At 37.7% G+C, this 22,190-nt stretch overlaps 1 protein-coding gene across 36 annotated transcripts in view; it reads left to right on the top strand.

Annotated features, from left to right (window-relative positions):
* The window catches only part of SYNE1 (spectrin repeat containing nuclear envelope protein 1), a 290,474-nt gene that overhangs the window by 260,363 nt on the left and 7,921 nt on the right, over positions 1 to 22,190 (top strand). For 23 of the 36 annotated variants that reach the window (XM_086877258.1, XM_086877260.1, XM_086877286.1 and 20 more), the window contains 15 exons: positions 406 to 568; positions 4,213 to 4,400; positions 5,965 to 6,115; positions 9,271 to 9,453; positions 9,850 to 9,987; positions 10,724 to 10,915; positions 11,783 to 12,113; positions 12,943 to 13,011; positions 14,946 to 15,088; positions 15,898 to 16,024; positions 17,181 to 17,392; positions 18,733 to 18,933; positions 19,268 to 19,396; positions 19,768 to 19,980; positions 20,973 to 21,062. In XM_086877258.1, coding sequence (XP_086733384.1) covers positions 406 to 568; positions 4,213 to 4,400; positions 5,965 to 6,115; positions 9,271 to 9,453; positions 9,850 to 9,987; positions 10,724 to 10,915; positions 11,783 to 12,113; positions 12,943 to 13,011; positions 14,946 to 15,088; positions 15,898 to 16,024; positions 17,181 to 17,392; positions 18,733 to 18,933; positions 19,268 to 19,396; positions 19,768 to 19,980; positions 20,973 to 21,062 — 2,530 coding nt within the window. The remainder of the gene's footprint in view (positions 1 to 405; positions 569 to 4,212; positions 4,401 to 5,964; positions 6,116 to 9,270; positions 9,454 to 9,849; positions 9,988 to 10,723; positions 10,916 to 11,782; positions 12,114 to 12,942; positions 13,012 to 14,945; positions 15,089 to 15,897; positions 16,025 to 17,180; positions 17,393 to 18,732; positions 18,934 to 19,267; positions 19,397 to 19,767; positions 19,981 to 20,972; positions 21,063 to 22,190) is intronic. The other 13 variants (XM_086877290.1, XM_086877278.1, XM_086877266.1 and 10 more) reach the window with 5 other exon arrangements.

Genomic DNA, 22,190 nt, shown 5'->3' with positions numbered 1-22,190 from the left:
AGGATAAGTTATTTGTACTCTAAGAATAACAGTTGTCATCTATTAATCAAATACACAACTAAATTACTTAGATTGTTTTGGGGGTTTGATGTGTGTGAGCTCATTAATTTTAAAAAATCAAAAAACCACAGAAAACTTTTCTTAACAAATATTAAAGTCGACTGATAAAGGTACAGAAGGTTTGAAAATGTTGTGTGGCATTAGTAAGCACTCAATTTTTCTTAACCAGCAGCTATGAATTCAGGACTCTGCATGTATAATGTACTTCTGTCACATAATAAAGGAAGACTTTACAACAAAACTCGCCATCTAAGTGAAGTTTTTCTGAAAACTTCTTGAAGCATATGCTGTGAAAAGTTTTCTTCAGGGTGTACTTAATACTCCCTTTTTTTTTTTCCTTTACAGGGTAAAGAAGTTGAAGGAAACCCTCATTGCAGTGCAGCAGCTGGATAAAAACATGAGTAGTCTGAGATCTTGGCTTGCCCACATTGAGTCAGAGCTGTCCAAACCCATCGTCTATGAAACTTGTGACTCTGAGGAGATACAAAGGAAGCTAAATGAGCAGCAGGTAAAATACAGCACACTTAGCAGGTGAACAGTGACATGGGGAGAGCCAGAGTGTCCATGGGCTGCCCACAATCAGTGCAGTTGAGGGGGCATGAGGCAAAATGGTTAAATATCAAGGCAAGTGGTACTTACTGTGTCACTTATAGAGCCTTCTGCTGGCCTTGACATCGAATCCACCAGGAGCTGGGTGACATTTCCAAGAAAGGTAAGGCACCAAGAGATGTAACCTGAACGAGTTATTGCAATTGTTTTCCTTTGGGGCTTGTGGTTTTTGTTTGTTTGAATTGTCTGTTCCCAGAGGCAAAACTGACACCTATTAGACCTTGCAAATTTTTCAAATGCTTGAAAATTATTGGTTTTAGCAACCTTTCTAACTCAGTTTTATTTTGCAGCTTGTTTGAGAGTCACTTTGCACGCAAAGATGCATGAGCTAGCTATACATGTGAAGTTAAAATTGATTGGTTTATACTACACAAAGCCTTTATGCAGTGCTAGATGAAAATATGTAGAAAAATTTGAAGTCAGCCAGTTTTTGGCATTTAAACTAATGTTACTTCTAAGATGATTTACTATACTTTCTCCTTCCTGTTCCACTTCACTGCCCAGTGCAGTTTTACCTAGAAGCACATTGCTGGAGAGAATTGTCCTTTGTGTTCAAGTTGGTTATTTATTGGCAAAAATACCTTTCTGTTGCCCACTGGAGATGAGTTAGATGTTCTCCTCGGTCCTTTCTCCAGAGGAGAAAGAAATGCGTGGGAAAAGGAAACACAGGATATTTTGTGGATAATTTATGAAGAGTACAAATGGGCATTTTGCTCCTTTAAGCTAAGGGTAGAACTGACAGCCAAGTACTCCCTCAGAGATTCTTCCAGCTCCTCAACAGATTTGCTAGTTCTCTGTTCAGAATTACTTATCAATATTTTATATGGAATTTACATAGGGATAATAATTTATAGCACAGAAGTGTCACTAATGAATGGTGTTTCTGACACAATAAAGTGCTGGGAAGGGCTAAACATTGCTATCAACAAAGTAGACAGTTGAGATTATGTACTAGAATCCCTGTGTGCAGATATCCCATAGTTTGTTACAGCCACTTCTTGGAGGTTTTATTTTGGGCACAGAGACTGGTATATCTCTGCCTTCCACTGTTTTCTTGTGGTGACAGCAGGCAGTGACGTTCTGTAGAAGTGAGAGTGGTTTAATCTGAACTCTAAAGGGGAGAAATAGAGGTGAATCTTACAATGGGAGGATGCCATATTTGGAAATACAGTGATGATTTGATAATGGTACAAGATATGGTTATAATAATAATAATTTTAAAAACCTATCCACTTCCAATGCATGGCAACCAGTATTTTTATTAGCTGGAGGCTATATCACTATCCACCACACCTCAGAAGGCTACCTTCTCTCTAAATACTTTGTTCCTTCTCTCTTCTCCTAGTGACTTTGTGTTCTTCTCTGTGTCTGACCTTCCACTGAGGTCATGTTGTCTTCCCAGTTGTTCATATGCAAAATCAGGTTAAAAAATGTTGTGTTGTGAAAGAGGGACAAATTCCATTTATGAAACTCCATTATCTGCTTTTCAGCATCTGCTTTAGCCAAGCATTAGCTTTGCAGATTGCTGGTCTCTAGTGAAACTAAAAATGCAGTTGAATCTGAATATCCTGGGGCAAGTAGTGTATCTTCAATGCAGGATTTTCGTGGGGTAATGAACTTAATTTAAAGGATACTTGTTCGTTTATTTTCTCAATCTTCAGTCTCTTGAAGTGTGGAAAGATGATGTTTGCTTCTGGGCAAATAAAGTAAAAAAAATAGGTTTTGTATAGGTGACAGCAGTGCATAAAAGTGACACTCCTTTGTGAACTAACCCAAAGGCTTAATGTTCTCTAATAAACATAATAAATTTTGAAATCTGGGAAATAAATATTAGACTGTGGAGAAGAAGTAGGCATTGCTTGTGGAAATGTTCTGTAGGTGAATAAAAAAAGTGTAATTCTTAGGAATGCTCTGGACCCACAGTTCTCACTACTGCTTTATCCACAACATTAGAAGAGTGATCATGTTACCTGAACTTACTTAACCTCAAGTCTCATAGCTGTCTGGAGTGTGTGTTTCATAAAGTATGACATCTGAATATAGTATCCACCTTTCTATAATATTTCAGGGCAGATAGAAAGAAAAATAAACACTTTGACATCACAATGAAAGTATTTTTCAGGCAAGTGAAGTGAGAGGGCCATTGCCAAGGAAGAAAAGATTGTGATTTTCCACTTGATGTTCTCAAGCAGATGTTCACAAAATAACTTTCTAGTTGAGAAGATGAACTAGATTACTTAAGTGAAACCCCAGCTTTTACAAACAAAAACAACAACAAAAAAAAGGTCCACCTTGGTCTATTTCCCATTTCTTGAGTATTTTAATTCAGGATTTAGATCTCATTTCCCATGTCATTTTGCTATCTTTAAGAAAAGTTCATTTCAGTTAGACCTTAAATATGTGTAGGCACAGTGTATTGACACTGTATTTCCCTTTGAATGCCACAGTTTACTTTAATTGCAAAATTATAGAGCAGTTTATCTCTACTTATCCTCAAGCTGCCATATTTTCCTACGTAAACCTCCACATCTCTAATTCTCCTATTGGTTCCTTCCTTCATCTGAATCAGAAATGAACCTAGTATTCTATCTAGATGCAATATAGCACTTTTTGATGTAGTTATACTAGTATTTCTTTGTCACAATTGGAATTAGGCTGTCTTGGCTTTATTATTGTCCATACTGATTTTTTCCATGTAATATTCAAATTTATTACAAATGTTGACAAAAGCAGAGTTTCTTTTCATTGCACTGATCCAACAGCAACAGCCAATTAATCACTTTTGTGGCTTGTCTTAACTTAAATCAGAAGATCAAAACTAAGGTGAAATACTAATTCTAGAGGAAACATTATCATCAGTGTAGAACAAATCATGAAACCAAGAAACCACCAGGAAAAATAATACTGATCACATGTAGTAAGTTCTAAGATGATGTGAGTGCATTTTTCCTTAGGTGTCTGGAATTTTCATTTTCCATCTCCAGTGAAAATATTATAGAACTGGAAACTTGATGGAAGAAAAATCTCCTACACATGCACTGTTCAACATTTGCTGCTGCCAATCTCCTTGTCAAACATGTCACTTTGGAGCTATCTCACCTGCAACATGTTCATGAAGGGTCCCTCCACCAAATCCCTGCAGTACATAAGAATGTATTTCCTTGTCGCACTTCTCTTACTAACTTCTGCTTTACATTCTCTGTGATAATGGGAAAGGCTGAGAATAATTTTACCATTTATTTGTGATGTTGATTAAATGTGTGTGAAAGATGCTCAGCTGAGCATGCAGAGCTCTGGCAGTTTGTCCCAGTTAATGGTTTGGTGTACGTAGTCTCTGGGAGAGCTGTGCATGCTGCCAGGTTCTCCTGGCCTCATTGATAACATTGCATCACCACTTGCGTAGATGCACTCTCAGATGGTATTACTGGATGTTCTTCTTCTGTTTGCAAGCTTTTCTCTTGTTTTAAGTAAGTGGAAGATAAATACATTTGCATGGATGTATGTTTTGCAGTTTCTCTTAAGAACTGATCTCTTCACCTGCAGGAACTCCAGAGGGACATAGAGAAACACAGCACTGGCGTGGCATCTGTTCTCAATCTGTGTGAAGTACTTCTTCACGACTGTGATGCTTGTGCCACAGAAGCAGAATGTGACTCTATCCAGCAGGCTACACGCAATTTGGATAGGAGGTGGAGAAATATCTGTGCAATGTCAATGGAAAGGCGACTTAAGTAAGTCTAAAATATATATATATATATATATATACATATACATTATATGGTTGTAGTACTGAATAAGAGAGTGTAAGGTTTAGAAAAAGATCAAACATTGAGTGTAATCCAATAGCTGCTATGCCTCTATGAAAAAAGTGAAATTTCAGGTTCCACATGCCTTTATACAAAGCACAGATAATCTTCAAATTTCACTCACAAGTCATTCAATAGAATGATTTATTATTTCCCATACTTCACAGTTATGATGAGAGAGAAACTAGAGAAAGTTTAGATGATAGAAATGACTCTGAAATTTAGAAAACATGAAAAAGGGAGGTTGTAATACTTAAATTTACGCAAGAACTACTGAGATTGATGGGAAGCTAGTTACTGAATGGGTGGAAAGTTATTCCAGATGCTAGGGTTTATATGTAGCTAGTGTTCCTCAGCAGTTTCTCTTATGTCTGATTTTGTTCATTTGGAAGAATTTTTAGGACTGAGCACTTACATGGAATTTCTTCACCTGTCCACATTAGCTGTGCTGAGCAAATGAGGGCCACAACACCCAGGATTCTTGGGTGTAATCTGGGTAACTGCACATGCTTAGACAATCATATCCAGAAGGTTCATTGTTTTCTATTCCCACACAGCATAATTTGTTGATTTCAACAGCAGTAATGATGTAGGTTAATGATGTGGGGCTATGCTGTGTACTGTGTGCTGACTTAGTAATGAGACATGTTCACAGATTTAAACTCCTGTATTTAAGATATTTTCTTAAACTTTTTAAGTTATGAAGCATATTTCTGATATGTTTATACAGTCATATAAAAACTAGGAAGAACTTGATGTTTCAAAATGCTGAATTGAACTTTTTATGATCTTTAATTTTGTGGGATAGTCTTAATGTATTTACTAAAGTGGGTTTCTTTATTTTATGCAAAAACATTTATTGCTTGTAGGTTTGAATCTATATCCACAGATTCATACATTAAGTAATTTTATACGATTGCCATGGAAATTCTTGAATTGTATATATCTATAAGTTCTATGTTAAAAGTTCTACTTATAACTACATTTATAAGTTCTATCTTCCACATTGTCTATGAACATGCATGGCTTTTGTAACTTTGTGTCCAACACATCAATTCAGAACTGCATGGAACTCTGTTTTACTTTCTTAGAATGTGCACATTATGCTTTAGTGGATTTGTACTGGTAAGTTAACTGAGCTATCAGTATTTAGGATCTTTATTGTACTAGAAACAGTTATTTGTATTACAGAGCAACTTTGCTGATGTCACTGGCACTGCATTTCAGAAGTTATTTTAGAGCTTCTATTACAAACATAAAACTTTTAAATACTGATTCCAAAATTAGATGCATTAAAAAAAAAAGCCTATCTTAGTCTGGAATGAGCCAGCCTTCCCTGTGGTCTGTTGAACAGTCTGGCTGGCAGAGTTAGATTATTAGTTATTGTCTAGTGCAGTGCTAGTTTGCTGTTGCAGATGACAGGTTCAAGTTCTGTTGGTCAACTGGCCATCGGTCCAAGAATTCCCTAATTTTCTGTTATCTTTTGCAGAATTGAAGAGACCTGGCGGCTATGGCAAAAATTTTTGGATGACTACTCTAGATTTGAAGAGTGGCTAAAAGCCTCTGAGAGGACAGCTGCTTTCCCAAGCTCCTCTGGTGTGCTTTACACTGTTGCTAAGGAAGAGCTGAAGAAATTTGAGGTGATTTATAGTGGTTGAAATTCAATACCTACTGATCACATTGCAGCAGCCAGCTGGTGTTCTTCCATCCCATAACCAAGTTACAGCAGAGATGCTGTATTAATAAAGTGGAGTTGATGATTTTGTAGCTGTCTTCAGTGGCAGGTTACTAAGATGAAATGGCAGTGGAAGGTGGCAACTGGAAGTGCCTCCACTGTTTGTTCACAAAAGCTAGATGCCTCACCTTTTTTTATTTCTGCAGCTTTTTTAATGTCTAGTCAGTCATTGTTCCAGAGCCCTTCCTAAGTCTCTCTTCACCAAGTACCCCTTCAAATGCATGCTGTGTGTTCTAGCTTTTGCTTTGATTTTTTCCCTCCTCTTTTTTCCATAATTCTCTGAGGCCAGCTCTCTGAAGTCACTGGTATGATGCAGAATATCCCAACTTTGGATCCTTATACATGAAATTCATGTTCATGCAAATATTGTTGTATGTCCACATGGTGTCCCCTGTGACTTAAAAAAATTAAGCATCCTTCAAAACTGACAAGCTGTCCCTTTGGTCAGTGCTTAGGAGCATGTTATATGACTCTGTTGTGTCCACTGCAGTGTGAGGGCTTGACTCATAGCTACAAGGGATTGTAAACCTGTGTGTAAAGCACACACACACGTTGCCAGGTGAGTCACAGAGGAAAATCTTTTGCATGGATTCATATTTGCAGAGAAAAGAAAGAGAACAAATTACTTAGGCAATTCAGTAAACAGACACTGTAAAGTATTTACTGTGAAGAATAAATGCAAATTTTAAACAATGTCTAAGCACAATTGATAGGTTTTGGTTTAACAGTTAAATCAAAACTGTGAAGTACTGTGTTATATAATTGGCATTGACATTTATGAATGTACTGGCCAGGTTTTGGTTTTACACAGACTTCATTATGGCCAGGTAGATTGCCATAGTATAGAAATGTGAATTGCTTCCTGGTCACAAATACTCTGCCTCAGACCTCTTTCCCATTGTCCCTTTATGTGGTGATCAGGATTTAAATCTCCTGTTTAGTGTCTCTCTGTATGAGAAGCCATACCACAAGTGTATTGACTCTGATTTTTACAGCTGAATTTACTTTGCCCAAAGTCTATTTCATTGAACCTCAGCTGTTATGGTAATCTTTCCTCTGCAGCAGACTTGTGGATTTTTTACTGTCTATAGTGTCAGCAGGAACAAGGTGCAAAGAGAACATTGTAGCCTCTCAAAAATCTTCCTTTCCCTGTAGTTTGGTTCTTTCTCTTTTTTCCTTCTTTTTTTTTTTTTTTATCCTTTTTCTTTTTCTCCTGAGCACCTGATTTCTTTGCCTAACAAACAGTAGGAAGGTAGTATTCAAATCCAGCGGCATTCAATAGCTTTACTGTGAATTCAGTATGAAGTCAGCCACTTAAAAATACTAACAGAAGCAGGTTTCTGCTTTAACTAGGCATTTTTTCTAATTTTATTTGCACTTTAATTAAAAAACACAACAACACATAACAAAAAGAGCTCATCGGACCATATAGGAACCTTTCAGTTTTTCAGCATAGATGTCAGAGATGGCTCTCACTGACTTGACTATACAAACCAAACTCCTTCCTCTCCAGTAGTTTGTGGAGAAGTGAAAAGAGGTTACAGGAGGGAATGCAACAGATGAATTCTTGTGTAGCCGAGAGGAAAAAATGGGAGGCAAATAAACAGCTGTTCTTGTGCTGCACAAGGCTTGGTAACAGGTGAAACAGCAACTGCACGCTTAGATTTCATGACTCTACTAAATACAGTCAGAATTGTACCTCCAATATAATAATTCTTGTGCAATTTTAAATTAATTCAGTTCTACTGATCATTTAACCCTAGCTGCAAGTGCTATTGCTCTTTTTTGGTTGTCCTCTACCCAGTTTGATGGTCATTCAAAGAAGAGAATAATTATGTTGAGAGGACTCTACAGAATTTGGTCTTTTTTCCAGCCAGTTTCTTTACTTCTTTCCCTGGTATTACAGCAGAAATGTGCTTATTTAATTTCTAGCTTTGAATGGTACAGTATGAAGTGTATATCTTTTTATGTAGAAAACTCACATGTTTGATTAAACTTTCTCTACACAAGTATATTACCTATCCCAGTTCTACAGTCCTCATTAAGGGAGGTGTCTAGTTTTGGAAGAGATTGTCTGTTTTATTGCATTTTGAGGAATATGAGACAGCAAATTTGGAGAACTACAGTGGAATCCAAACCCTACTTGTATTCAAAAGAGAGCTGGTGTAGTCTAGGTTTTTAGGTCTTGCTTTGACTGCTTTTCTATTTTGGTGATGTGACAAGATAAAAACAAGTAGATTTTTGGAAAAATGTTCTGGTAGTGGTTGTAGTAGTGGTAATAGTAGTATTAATTCAGTAATTTCTTTACAAGGTGCTTCCTCCAAGATTCATGATTGCTAGTCACAGCATAAAAGCCATGGACTGTCACCTGTGCACCTCAGCTGTGTCTCTGTGGCTCGTGTAATAGCAGAGCAAGCACCAAAAATATGTGGTGCAAACATTTGCCCAGACATAAGCTGGCATGGATATTTGTGACATTTTCTCTTCTGTGAATATTTTAAGATAAAACTTACTTGCACACCAGTATACTAAATAGATGTCTCATTTAGTATTGTGTTTCAGAATAAACAATTGCTCAAATCACTTCAATTTGAATTTGCATTTCAGCAAGTTCAGTATGTGAAAAGAAATACAATGAAGCCACAGGAATCTTGGATTTCTGCTCCTTTTTTTTTAAAAGAGTTTCATGTTCATTGTTTGTACTTCTGTTCTCAACTACCTAAGCATATAATTTTGCAGAAAGATAAGCCAGTTTTTTTGCACTTTTGCCTTTACAATGGATATTCATGTTGCAATTTCTCTTTCAGTGAACCATGTCAGTTCTATAAACTTTTTTGAGGGATTTTTTGGAGAGGTTTTTGGTTTTTTGGTTTAGCTTTTTTAATTAGAAGACAGCATCTCTATAGGGTGGCCCTCAGGAGATGTCTCCTGCTAGTGGAATTTATTGGCTTACATAAGTCAGAGTGCAGAAGAAGGGTCAAAATAAAGCAAGAGATCTATATATGTGTCCCATTTTCAGTATCAAAATTCTGAAGGTGTCTTTTGTTCATGCTGCTTTAGGCTTTCCAGAGACAAGTGCATGAAAGCCTGACTCAGCTGGAGCTGATCAATAAGCAGTATCGGCGCCTGGCACGGGAGAACCGCACTGACTCCAATGGCAGCCTCAAGCAGATGGTTCATGAGGGGAACCAGAGATGGGACAATCTACAAAAGCGAGTTACCTCCATCCTGCGCAGGCTAAAAGTATTTCTCCATTTTTAAGATTTCAATTTCACTACTCTAGTTGCGAGTCAAGGGTACTTGAGCAGCTTTCAGTTTAATGCATTTGCACAGTGTTTTTGAGGGGGTTTCTACCTTTGGAAGAGAAAGGAAGCTCATCAGTTCACTTAGTCTAAAGACTGTAGGCAGATGCTTGGTAACATCAAACACCATCTTCCTCACAGAAGATAGCTTTCATAGGTCAGCTAATTGCAGCTTGAGATGGTGTTACTTAAAAAGGAACCTTAGAAAGCATGTAGGAAAGAAGAAGGTGTACTGAGTTTAAATTTGGTTTGATGGGGATGAAATTCACTTCCCTACTATTGCTGGGCGTTTTCATGTTTCTGGTCATTACATGCCACTCAATTTTCCACCCTCCAGCATTTTATTGGCCAGCGGGAAGAGTTTGAAACGGCACGTGACAACATCCTGGTATGGCTAACAGAGATGGACCTGCAGCTGACCAACATCGAGCATTTCTCAGAGTGTGATGTCCAAGCAAAGATAAAGCAACTTAAGGTAAAGAATGATTGGGTAGTTACAGAAGGAGGGATGAAAGAAGCGGGGGAAAAAAACCCATGCATGGTGGGAAAAGAATTTCAAGAAACATTATGCAGAAATGCTGCCTCATGTGGTTCCTTTACTTGCAGGCGGAGACTTCAGCCTCAAAAGTTATGACTTATGTCAGATTCCAATATGTGCTTTTCTGTCAAAATAGAAGACCTCTGATCTGTGAAAAATGAAAAAAGAAAAACTAGGGGCAATAGCATACTTTCCCTCATCAAAATAGGAAATATTAATAAAAAATATTTATGTAAGGTCTCCATTATTGCTTATATCTAATAATTACTACATTTCTCAACCATTTCTGCATCAGAAAACTCCTTATCTGGAGAGAACAATACCAAATGTCACATTATCCAAAAATCCACTGTGCTAGGTTTAGTGTCTGTGCTCATTCTAGACATTTGGTCATTGACATGGCTTGTTTAGAGAAGAGTTTTCTTTCCAAATTCAACAAGTAAGGAATGAGATGGTAAACCATGAAGTATCACTGGTTTTGGCTTGAAAGACTGTGGAATGCTAAATTTAATTTAATTGCTTATTGTTGCTCATGACAAGAGTATTTGGCATAATCCCTGTTTGTTACCCACACCATTCTTTCTGAAAAAATCTTTAAGACTCGCATCTTTAATTACCCAGACTGTTGTCATGTTGATTTTATTGTTAAAGCAAGAGCTTTTCTTTTACACAGGCTTTCCAGCAAGAAATTTCCCTGAACAACAACAAAATTGAGCAGATAATTGTGCAAGGTGAGCAGCTCATTGAGAAAAGTGAGCCCCTGGATGCAGCTGTGATTGAAGAAGAGCTAGATGAGCTGCGTCGTTACTGCCAAGAGGTCTTCGGGCGTGTGGAGCGCTATCACAAGAAACTTATCCGCCTTCCTGTGTGTATACTTACATATATTTTTACTTGTTTGGTTCATTGCCATTTTGCAAGTGTGAGAGTGAGGAAAGATATTGAATTGAAACCTAAATAACTTTCCCAAAGTCCAGTGGTTAAATTTTGTTGCAACCCTGACCATCCACCTCCCTTCCATTGCATGCTATTTGTGTCCTGTTCAGAGAGAGAGCAAACTGGGATTTCTCTAAATCATCATGAAAATCCATGCAAATCAGAGATTTATAAAACTTTATTCATGGGAGTAGCACTGTGGTACTGGTCATAAAAACATCTCCCTGCACTGTCAAATACTTTGACTGGCAGCTTAGTGAGTTGTTTTTTTTTCAAAAAACTGGAATGAAGAGTTTTCTTCTCAGAAGAGACAGAAATTTGTCTCCAGAATTTAACACAAGCTCAAAAGCAAAAAAAAGAAAACAAAAGGAGAAAGTGAAAGGAAGAAAAATTTGGTAGCTGAAGTTCTACTGAATGAAAGGAACAAAATCCAGGGATTTCAAAATACTAAATAACGTAGTGAGAGAAATACGATAAAGATCACTTATTTCTTCTATTACTTGATTCCAGAGGCTTTTCTAAATTAATGTTTGCATTGAAATAACATCAGTAAAATTCTGGAGATACTTGCTTTAAATGAGACTTTATGTGCCTCAAGTAATTAAAATGAGCTTTCACTTTGATCTCCTTTGTTATGGTGGCTTTTTAGTACAACTTAAAAATAATTAAGGGAAGGAGCAAAATGGAAGCCCCACCAGTGTGCCTGTCACCTAATGCTGCTTTGTCTCACTGACCCAGGCTGACCATGCACTGCCTCTGCACGTTTCATTGATAGCTTCTGTTTGCATTATGCTTCTAGCTAACAGATGACGAGCACGACCTCTCTGACAGAGAGGTGGATCTGGATGAATCAGCAGATCTCTCTGACATACGCTGGCATGACAAATCTGCGGACAGCGTTCTCTCCCCGCACCCTTCTTCCAACCTTTCGCTGCCTCTTTCCCAGCCGCTGAGGAGCGAGCGATCGGGGCGAGATACCCCTGCGAGCGTGGACTCCATCCCCCTGGAGTGGGATCATGACTACGACCTTAGCAGGGACCTGGAGACAGCTGTTTCACGGGCGCTGCACTCAGAAGAAGACGGAGGACAAGAAAAAGACTTCTACCTGAGAGGAGCAGCTGGCATAGCAGGTACAGTGGTGGACTGAGTGCTCTGTTTTCTCCAAGTGAAAAAAAGGCAGATGTTACATGTGTGATTGTATGGCCAAGATTCTCATGGAAAAGTACTTTAAATAGCCCCTGATGACTTTAAATAGTGTTTCCTAAGTGATCCCAGTGGCCCTCTGGCCTTAGTGATGGAGATTCCTGGATGACGACAGCCTTGGAAAATGGCAGAGGCGTACATGATATGGCAGGGAATTGGCTGTGTATCTATGCGTGAGGCCTGCCAGATGGGATATGTCATCCGTGACAGCTCTGTGTCCTAAGTTATTCTGACTAGAAGAAACCATACTGGATATGGCAAAAAGTGCAGAACAAACTAATGAAGAAATGCTTGGGAGAGACCCACAGAGAAAATCATAATGTGTTTAAGTAAATCCTAAGTCTGCCCTGATGCAGGCAAGACTCCAGCAAATGAGTGTTTAGCCTGAGGTAGGATCTTTGGTCTTGTTCTTCAGTGAAGCTGGAAATCCTTTCTAAAAGTTTGTGCTTTGTCTAATAAATCTTAACAAGTGGGGGTGCCCCAATGAACCTAGTTGTGGGATAAGATGTACCAGTGTATTTTGCTCTGATCTTGTGGCTGTCTTTCGCTTTCCAGGTCATTGCTCTGGAAAGAGTCAGGTTTGCCTGGATCTTAAGAGACTTTGTCCCTGTGTTTCAGTCTTCATCTTTTTCCCCCTCCAGAGAGAATGTTTGCTATTGGAACAATTTATTTAATCCATCCCGTGAAAAGGACTCCTGCTGTAAGGAGACGGCCATTGCTGAGCCATCAATTCAGATTGTGCTTTTATTTTTTCAGATGTAGAGATCCCTGAAACTCTAGAGGCCTATGTAACACTCACAGAAAACGCCCTCAAAAATATCTCTGGTAGGCATCATAAAAGACTAAGCTTAGCCAGATGCAAAACGCACAATGTGCAAGTGTAACTTCTTTCTCTTCTCCTAGCATCTGCTATTTTCTCACAACTTACAAGATAAATATTTCTTACATAGCAGCATTGGCATATTAACTTAGAAGTAACCTCCTGCTTTACTACTGCACTTAAAGGTACAACTGGGGGCATGGAAGAAACAACGATGTCTGAAGTATTAGCTCTCCCACCTTGGCTAAGTAAGCTAAACAGATCTGATTGGTCTTTTTCCTCTGGTGTCCATCAGCTGGACTTAATACATTGTTACATCTTAAGGCAGAAGGAAAAGATGTAGAACAATACCTAATTTTTCAGGTTTGCATTTATTTATTTTTTTTTTAACACAGCCACATCATCACACAGATATAAACTTTGAGGTTAATTGTTTCATGTGCTCAAAATGTCAAGTTGAAGTACTGTCTTATCTTAGTCTCATATCTTGGACAATTATTTTCTTTTCTCATTGCAGAAGACTAAACCTTCTGTCTCATTTGTTTGCTGACTCTCTTGGAGGAAATAGATGCATTTGCACGTATATTTTTCTCATGATTTCACAGTTTCCCACTTTTTAAGTAATTACTTCTTTGCAAAAGCAAACAATTAAAATCTTAGTGTCTGTGACACAAGCCTCAGGTTCACCATCCATTTTTATTTACCCCCCAAATTAGTGAAATAATGTTATTGATTAAGGGTATAAGTAATAGCAGCACTTATGGAAAAAATGTGTTTAGTTTTCTGACCCATGAAAATTTTTTTAAAGTAATGAGTGAAAAGCAATGTTGACCACTCTGTCCTGTCCATTTGGGGTGATGTTGTATTCAATATGAAAAAAGATTAATCATCCAAGAGGCTCCGCTTTCTGTAATTAGGTGGATAGAAGGCTCTCTTTCTCTATTCATGTTTTTAATTGTGTCTTTATGAATAAATTCAAACTGTCTTTGTAAACAGATGGAAATCAGGCATAGTGATAGAATATGGATAAGAAGAATCTAGCATGGTCCTCTAGGCTGCAGCCAGCTTCCCATTAGAATTGTCTGTAGCCAGTTTATATCACAGAATTCATCTGACCCCTATAAGGAAAATACAAGTTAGTCCTGCTTCAAAAATATTGATATTGGTTCCCAATAGCTTGAATGAATAATACCATCTTGCAGATATGTTAAGCATGGACTTTGTCAAGTACGTAATTGGAAAAATGCTATAAATTTTGCTGCTTAGTGTGGTTGCCCAAAGCAGGCATGGACTACTTGCTGCAGGCCTCTGAGATGTCAGTCATCTCTGGATTTTGACAATATTACAATATCACTTAGCACTTCTATGCCATTTATAGTCTCTAAAATTGTATACAAATAGGATCTTTTCATGGAGATGCAAATTCTACTGCTTTTTAGAGGGGAGAAATAATACAAAGGGAAATGAAGCTACCAAATTTTCACATGGATTTAGATCATACAAGTGGAGATTTGGGTTACAGCATTTTATTTGACAGTGTTTGTGAAAGGGAGAAAGGTGTTTCCCCAAATCAGTGAGTTTAGAGTGTGCTACGCTGAGAACTTTCTCTTTAAAAAAAGACAAGGCATTCAGTATGGGGGAAAAGCCACTTCAGAATAATTTGCAAACCTGCTTTAAACTTGGACTGTTCTGTATTCTGTGTATTCTTATGGCAAGCTTGTTCACTGGTATCATCTTTTGAAGGTTGCTAACTCTCTAATGTAACTAGTTATCACTTAGCTTTGACACTGTACCACTCATACTGCTGCCGCCACATTTCTCCTTCACCATCTAATCTAAATAGTATTCCTAATATCTATTCTGCCTGGGCAAGGAAAAAAAAAACCAAAAACTTTGGAAAAGTTGGGGTGACAGTCCCTCTATTTTGATTTTGATACAGGTGAACCAGGTGCCCTGGAAGCACATATCCGACAGCTGGACAAGGCCTTGGACACCAGTCGCTTCCAGATACAGCAAACAGAAAACATCATCCGTAGCAAGACACCTACAGGGCCAGAACTGGATTCCACTTACAGAGGATATGTGCGTGTGTCAAATGTGCACTCCAAGCTTAGCTTAGCTTAGCTTAGCCATCGAAGGAGATGCAGCTGCTTCAGCAGAGCAATTTGCTGTAACTCCTTCTCGGACTCTCTTGGGTGGTTACTACCCTTAACCCTTACATGCTATTGGTGTTTATGTTAGAACTGTTTACAATAGCATAAGATTAGAGGAACATGACTCTAAGGAATTTAATCTCCTATTACATTTCTCACATATGCTTTTATCCATCTAATGATGATATCCTTGTTTGAAATTCCTCTGCTTTTAAAACAGGTTTTATAACTTCAGGTGCAGTATTCATCTTGCTAACAAATCATAAGCATGCATCATATCAGCATGTATGGAATCCCTGATTAAAAAGTTTTCTCAGAGGGGTTTTCTGAAAGATGAATCTCTCTCTCTAAGCCATTCAAATGATTTTATTAAAGACAGAACTTCAAAATCAGCTGCTTTGGATGCATAGTAATATTTCCATATTTATATTAATTTTCTTTATCAGTCTTCTAGTGTTGTCTTAAAATTTGGAAAAGATGGCACCTAAGACATCGAGAACAATTTGGCATAATGGTGCTAAGTTATATGGAAATAACTTACACTTTAGGCCTTCATCATCTGAATATACTTTTCTTGTAGTACCAGCAAAGGTTGTTAAAGTAATAGATCCTTTTCTTCACACTTATACTTACTTTTGGAAATTTCTGGAAGTTGCATTGTAATTTTCAGTGTCCATACAATTAGTCCTGTGCAGCGCACATTGAAAAGCATTTGTTAACATTTGTTTCTTAACACAGATGAAACTGCTAGGTGAATGCAGTGGAAGCATAGACTCAGTAAGAAGGCTTGGATATAAACTGAAGGAGGAAGAAGAAAAATTTTCAGGACTCATTAACATGAACAGTACTGAAACGCAAACAGCTGGTAAGTAACTCCTTTGAGTTACTTAACGTAGCTCCTTTGAGGAACAGCAATTATGGAAAACAGCAAACATGCAAAGCTTTTCTGAACAAACACTTGGTATTATATGCTGACATATTTATATGACTTTCTGTTATCATCTTCTGCTTAACATATTTTAACAGGAATAATAATGAATAGTAAGTATTCCCTGTGTATGCCCTAAGAAGAGTTTAGGTATACAAGTCCATTTTAAGAACCCCTTCATTTCATGAGGCATAACCCTAAGCCTCTCAGGAAGTCTCTGTGGATGCAATGGGTTTTTGTTGTAAGATTTCTCACTAAGAAGGTTGCTTATATTCTGTACAAAACATGTGTTTCTTCTAATATTAGCTTTCACCTCTAAGATTATCTACCTAGAGTAAAGAAATTTATTTTCACCTGATAGAAGTATTCACCTTACTAATTTTAAACATCAGTTTTAGAATAAGAGGTATTTGATTGTGAGAACATGAATTTCCAGCGACTATAAAGGTATCATCTCCTTTCTTAGCTTGGCAAGATATGCTACTCATATAGTCTCCTTTGTTTTGTTGTGGGGTTTTGTTTGTAAATTTTAAGTTGATGGAATGATACAACTTGTCCTTCTGCCTTAGCATTTCAAGATAACTAGCAAGAAGAAATAGCCCCTAATTTATTTCTTTTTAGTGCAGGTGTTTATCCAATGCATCAGCGGTAGCTAAGGCAAATGTAGTGAGGTGTGACCATTAAACTGTGATAGGCACAACTACATGAAATGAAAATAATAAATATGTGGTTAGTTAGATATATTAATATTTCTTGTCTGGTTTGCACTTGTCTAGTAATTTAAAGTGTCTTTTTTTGCCAACATGACCTGTTTTAGAGACCTGCATGTATCAGCTTAATCCTGCTCATAGAAGTCTGACGTTAGAAAGCAATAAAATTGCTTGTTCTCTGGAATCATCCAGGTTCTTCATTCTTTCTCTCCATCATAATTTTCTTCAATCTAGCTTAGTTTTTAAAGTGGTTAGTGTTTGTGGCTCAGGCTTTTTATGGAGCATATTTTTGTCCTGAATAGTATTCAATTTATGCAATTGAGTGTGTATGTGTACCTTGTGGGTTTTTTGGCTTTTGTTGAATTTGGTTTTTGTAATTTCAGGTGTAATTGAAAGATGGGAATTAATCCAGGCTCAAGCTCTAAGCAAGGAGCTGAGGATGAAGCAGAACCTGCAGCAATGGCAGCAGTTCAACTCCGACCTTAATAGCATCTGGGCTTGGTTGGGGGAAACTGAAGAGGAACTGGAGAAGCTCCACCACCTTGATCTCAGCACTGACATTCAAACTATTGAACTCAGAATTAAAAAACTAAAAGTGAGTTTTACTTCTCTTTTCCATGAGTTACCATCTAAGACTGAGCACAACAGGTATGTTGAAGAGGTTGCCAATAATTGCAGCTGGTTTTCTCCACATAGCAGGCTGCTGCTGATAAAGTAACTGGGAAGGTGATTTTCTGAATCACTTTTTGGAAGGAAAATGTACTACTGGCTATCCAGATGAAGTTTTGGAATAGTAATTCTGTGGTAATCTCAGAATGTACAGATAACTCCTGACGCCATTAATTACAAAGGGGTTGAAACCTACCCAGTGTCACCAGTGTAATAAAAATCTGTTGCCCCTTTGCAACGTTCCTTTTCTTCTTCTGTCATCTCGGGTGCATCAAGATCTGAAGGTTACTTTTTCATCTCTGTTGTGTATTTCACAGCTATAAAGATCTGCAAGTGTGGTGGTCCGCAACTTCACATTCAGTTACTAGTATCTTACAAGAGTGGGCACAGAAACATGGGACCCAATGTCAAAATGCACTGTGCTTCATGCCAGGGATGAGGTGAACAGATAGTAAAGGCTGTTTCCGGCAGTGATCCTTGTGAAGCATGTCAATGCTAATCTGCACTGTAATCCAAATATAGCTGCCATAAGTACTGCAAAGGTTACTGTGACATCGTGCTTTTAATTAAATGCTGTAAAGTAGGTGGAAAACGGGGCATTTCTTAAGAATTCTGTTCTTATCTCACCCTCTCTTTGAAAGACCATTAGTACCCTCCAAACCAAAAGAGATAGGGTTTCTTTTGTGGCTTCCAGTGTAAACAAAAGAGTTTTCATGCAAGTTGTGCTTCTATAAATTTAAGTTCTTTATAGTCTTTGTATGTTTTTGTTTCTCTCAGTAAAAGCTTTTATTTTAAAATACTGATGACAGCAGTTTCCACTTGAAAATAAGTTGGTTTTCATGTTTATCAGCAAAACTAAGAAGTGAGGGCAAAAGTTTTATTGTGAGCTAAAATACAGTTGTATTACATCTTTAAATTCTGTTAGACCTACTTTGTCTTTAAAATATTTGAAACATGAGCCAGATCTTTAAATTCAACTCTGAGTTCAGGCTTTTAAGACTTTCTAAGTTTAATTGGCTTGCTCTTGTTTATGCTCACAGTAAAATGTTAGTAGATGTTAAAGAGTGGACATTTGCAGAGTCACAGAGTGAGCCCAGAAGTGTGTTATCCAGAGTGAAGGGACTGTTACAGCATGGTACCTTTCTGCAGCTGCTGATGGCAAATCATTGCAGTCTGGTGCCTTCTCTACTTTTTTTTTATTTTTTTCCCCTGAAAGTAACATTTTACCAATTTCCTTTCTTTATTCCCCTTTGTCTTATCATCAAGGAGCTGCAGAAAGCAATTGATAACCGCAAAGCAATCATCTTATCCATCAATCTGTGCAGCTCAGAGTTCACTCAGTCTGACAGCGAGGAGAGCAAGAAGCTGCAGGAGCGCCTGTCTCAGATGAACGTGCGCTGGGAGCACGTGTGCAGCATGATCGAAGACTGGCGCAGCTCGTTGCAGGATGCGTTAGTACAATGCCAGGTCTGTACTGTGCCTGTTTCAAATTCATACTGAAAATATAAACCATTCAGTTACCTGGTGTGCTCACGATCCATCTGAAACTTGCTCATGAAAACCAAAGTACAGCTTTGGCATCTGTTTTTCTCAAGGATACAACTGTGCTATCTAAAACACCTATTTACAGCCCAATATTTACAAAATTTGTCATCTCTGGAATTGTATTTTAATATTCTACTGCATACTTCTTGGAAGTTATTTCATTTAGCTAGTAGAACGTATCAGAGGATAAATTATAAACCTGAATTTGACTGGAATACTTTGCCATCATCTTAAAAACATAATTCATCATTTGCAGGATTTCCATGAACTGTGCCATGGTTTATTGCTTTGGTTGGAGAATATTGACAGAAGGAAAAATGAGATTGTGCCCATCAACCCAAACTTGGACTCAGAAATACTGCAGGATCATCACAGACTTCTGATGGTAGGACTATAATAACGTTTTTCTCTCCCAAAACACACCACCAGAAAAACATCTAATGAGATTTCTTTCTTGTGGGGGTTAGCACTATACATTGTGTGCTAACACAAAGCTGTGGGACCAGCATCCGTGACTGAATATACCTTAGTAGGGTACACAACTCACTTTCCTTAGTAGCATAACATGTGATTTTAAATCTCAGGCAACTACTAGGCTGCTATTTATCTTCCTGTCAGATGAGAAATTTGTATTGCTTCTCTTCTTTTTCCATTTCTTTAATTTCAAATGTTGAGTTTTGTGAGTTCTACTCTTTAGCTTTTTTTTTTTTTAATTGACTGCTATTAAAAAAAATTTGATGCTTGCCTTGGCAACAGCAAATCAGACGTGAACTGCTGGAGTCTCAGTTGAAGGTGGCATCTCTGCAAGATATGTCTTGCCAATTGCTAGTCAATGCTGAAGGCAAGGATTGTCTTGAAGCCAAAGAAAAGGTACATGTCATTGGAAACAGACTGAAGCTCCTCTTGAAAGAGGTTACACGTCATATTAAAGACCTAGAGAAAATTCTAGACATTTCAAGTAGTCAGCTGGTAAGTCACATATTTTTATTCTCTTCTGTTCACTGAGCGCGTTTCCTGCTGTTTCGACTGCCTTTCTCTAATCGTTGCTATTGGCTGCTCTGTTTCTGCGATTTGCAGAGCTTATCAAGATGGAACATGTAATGAATATCATAAAGTGATCTTAAACTTCAGAATGTAAATATCTCTTCAGATATGGGGTGGGGGGGGGGAGTTTAACTCAGTATTTTTTTTCTATTTGATGTAGCAATAATTACTGAACTTCTGGGTATGTTTACCCTGCTATTACCGAATCAGTCAACTGGAAAAGTATATGAGATAATTATTCCAGTAGCAGTACTGAAAATTATAGTACGTCAGTTGTCACTGGAAAGGAAGTTAATAAACACTCTGTCAAAAAGAGAAAAAAAACCCCATAAAATAAATTTTGTAATAGGGTAAGGAGTCTCTTATATGTGCCTCTTAGGCTTTGAGCTGTAGTCCAAATCTTTTCTACTTACTGTGTATCTCAGGTGTTTAAGAGGGAGTTACACATACCTCTTTGCCAGCAGTGACAGATACAGAGTAAAGATTTCAAGGTTCTCCTTTTGTTGACTTTTTAAAACGGACTTGGATTAGCAGAGTGCTTAAAGCACAAGAACTCAGATCTTCCCTCCTTCTTGAGGGTTTCTACCTGTTTAATTAAAATCATGGTAGTACCAAACTCTTCTTTTAATTCACAGCCAGTAAAGAGCAACTGGTTTTACCCCTGTATTGACTTTGGTGGAAGATGTGTCACCTAAACAAAGGAAGTTTTAACTGCTGTTTGCTTTTCTTTTCCTTTAGGGTTGACAGAGAAAACATGTAAAGCCTTAATCTTTTAAAATTTGGTAACAAAATTTAGCTGCTTTTTTTTATTTGCCTTGGAAGTAACTGCTGGAATTTCACTCAGGGTAATTTTTGTAGTTTGCTTACCTGTACAGCTAGTTGCTGTATTTCTGAGCTCCGTTCCTTCTGAACTTTAGGAATTGTCCTCATGGTCTTCCGATGAATTAGACACATCAGGCTCAGTGAGTCCTGTATCTGGAAGAAGCACTCCAAGCAGACAGAGAACGGTAATTTCATGTAGTTTATTTTCTTCCACCTCTTGGGTGGGAGCTATAGGTATCTACAGCAGTTCTAGCCAGCTGGAAGTCACCTCTTCTCACTTGTTAGGAAAGGGAATAGCATAAACCAAAAGCAAAACACAGCTGCTTTCCCCAACCCTGCTGCTATCCCATCCTGCATGAAATCAGAAGTGGTAAATACTATCTGAAACCAGGGCTGTCAGTGTGGTTGGTTTACCATGGTATGGCATGTCGTGTCTCTTGTATTTTGCTCTAGTGATGGCAGCACCCCAAAGTCTGGTCTTGTCTGGTATAATCAGTCCTCCATTTCTGTTTGGCCTTCTCTTCAGAGCTGCTTCATCAAGAATCTCAATAAGTTTTTTTGTCATTTCTGACGCAGGTTGCAGATGGTCTTATTGAGACTTTGGATGAATGGCTAAGTAGAGCTGAAGGGCACAAAACATTATTCAAACCAGCTAGTTGTGCAGGACCTAATCTATGGCTGTGGTGGCAACTCTGGAGTTGTCCGTTTACATCGCTGGCACAAAATTCAAGAAATAAAGCAATACATGCCTAGTACTTAACACTTCCATACTCTGAGCCCAAATTGGAACTGCAATTATTTTGTCTTTTTCTGCAATTCTATTTGTTGATTAATTTGCTTTTTTCCTTAGTTCTTAAGGCAATCAGATTGGTTTTGTTTTGTTTTGTTTTTCCATTTGCACTTTTTGTAAAGCCTCTGAGTTCTGTCTTGATAAATTTATGGCTCTTGAAATTGATTTACTTTTTTAATTTTTGTTTACATTCACTAGTTTCCTTTTAGATGCTAGTATGAGAATGTAAAGGAATACTGGCTTTTCCACAGAAAGAGTATAAACCTTAACATTTTATTTCAAAGATAATGCTTTTGTCTTTTAAATTTAAACCTAAATAATTTCAAATAACTTTGATATCACAGATGTAACTGAAGGTTGCCTGACCATTACAGGAAATGGAGAAGTATTTTACCATAAATCTTTGTCTAGAGAGCATGTAGAATTATGATAGGTTTCATCTCAATATTTTAATAAGGATTTGTCTGTCTCTAATTTGTAACTGTTCATGTATGTGACTACTTTCTTTTTTTTTTCTCCATAA

The sequence above is a fragment of the Cyanistes caeruleus genome, chromosome 2 (assembly GCF_971803275.1).
Source record: "Cyanistes caeruleus chromosome 2, bCyaCae1.hap1.1, whole genome shotgun sequence".
NCBI classification, from domain to species: domain Eukaryota; kingdom Metazoa; phylum Chordata; class Aves; order Passeriformes; family Paridae; genus Cyanistes; species Cyanistes caeruleus.
This window is presented reverse-complemented; position numbering and strand designations above follow the sequence as displayed.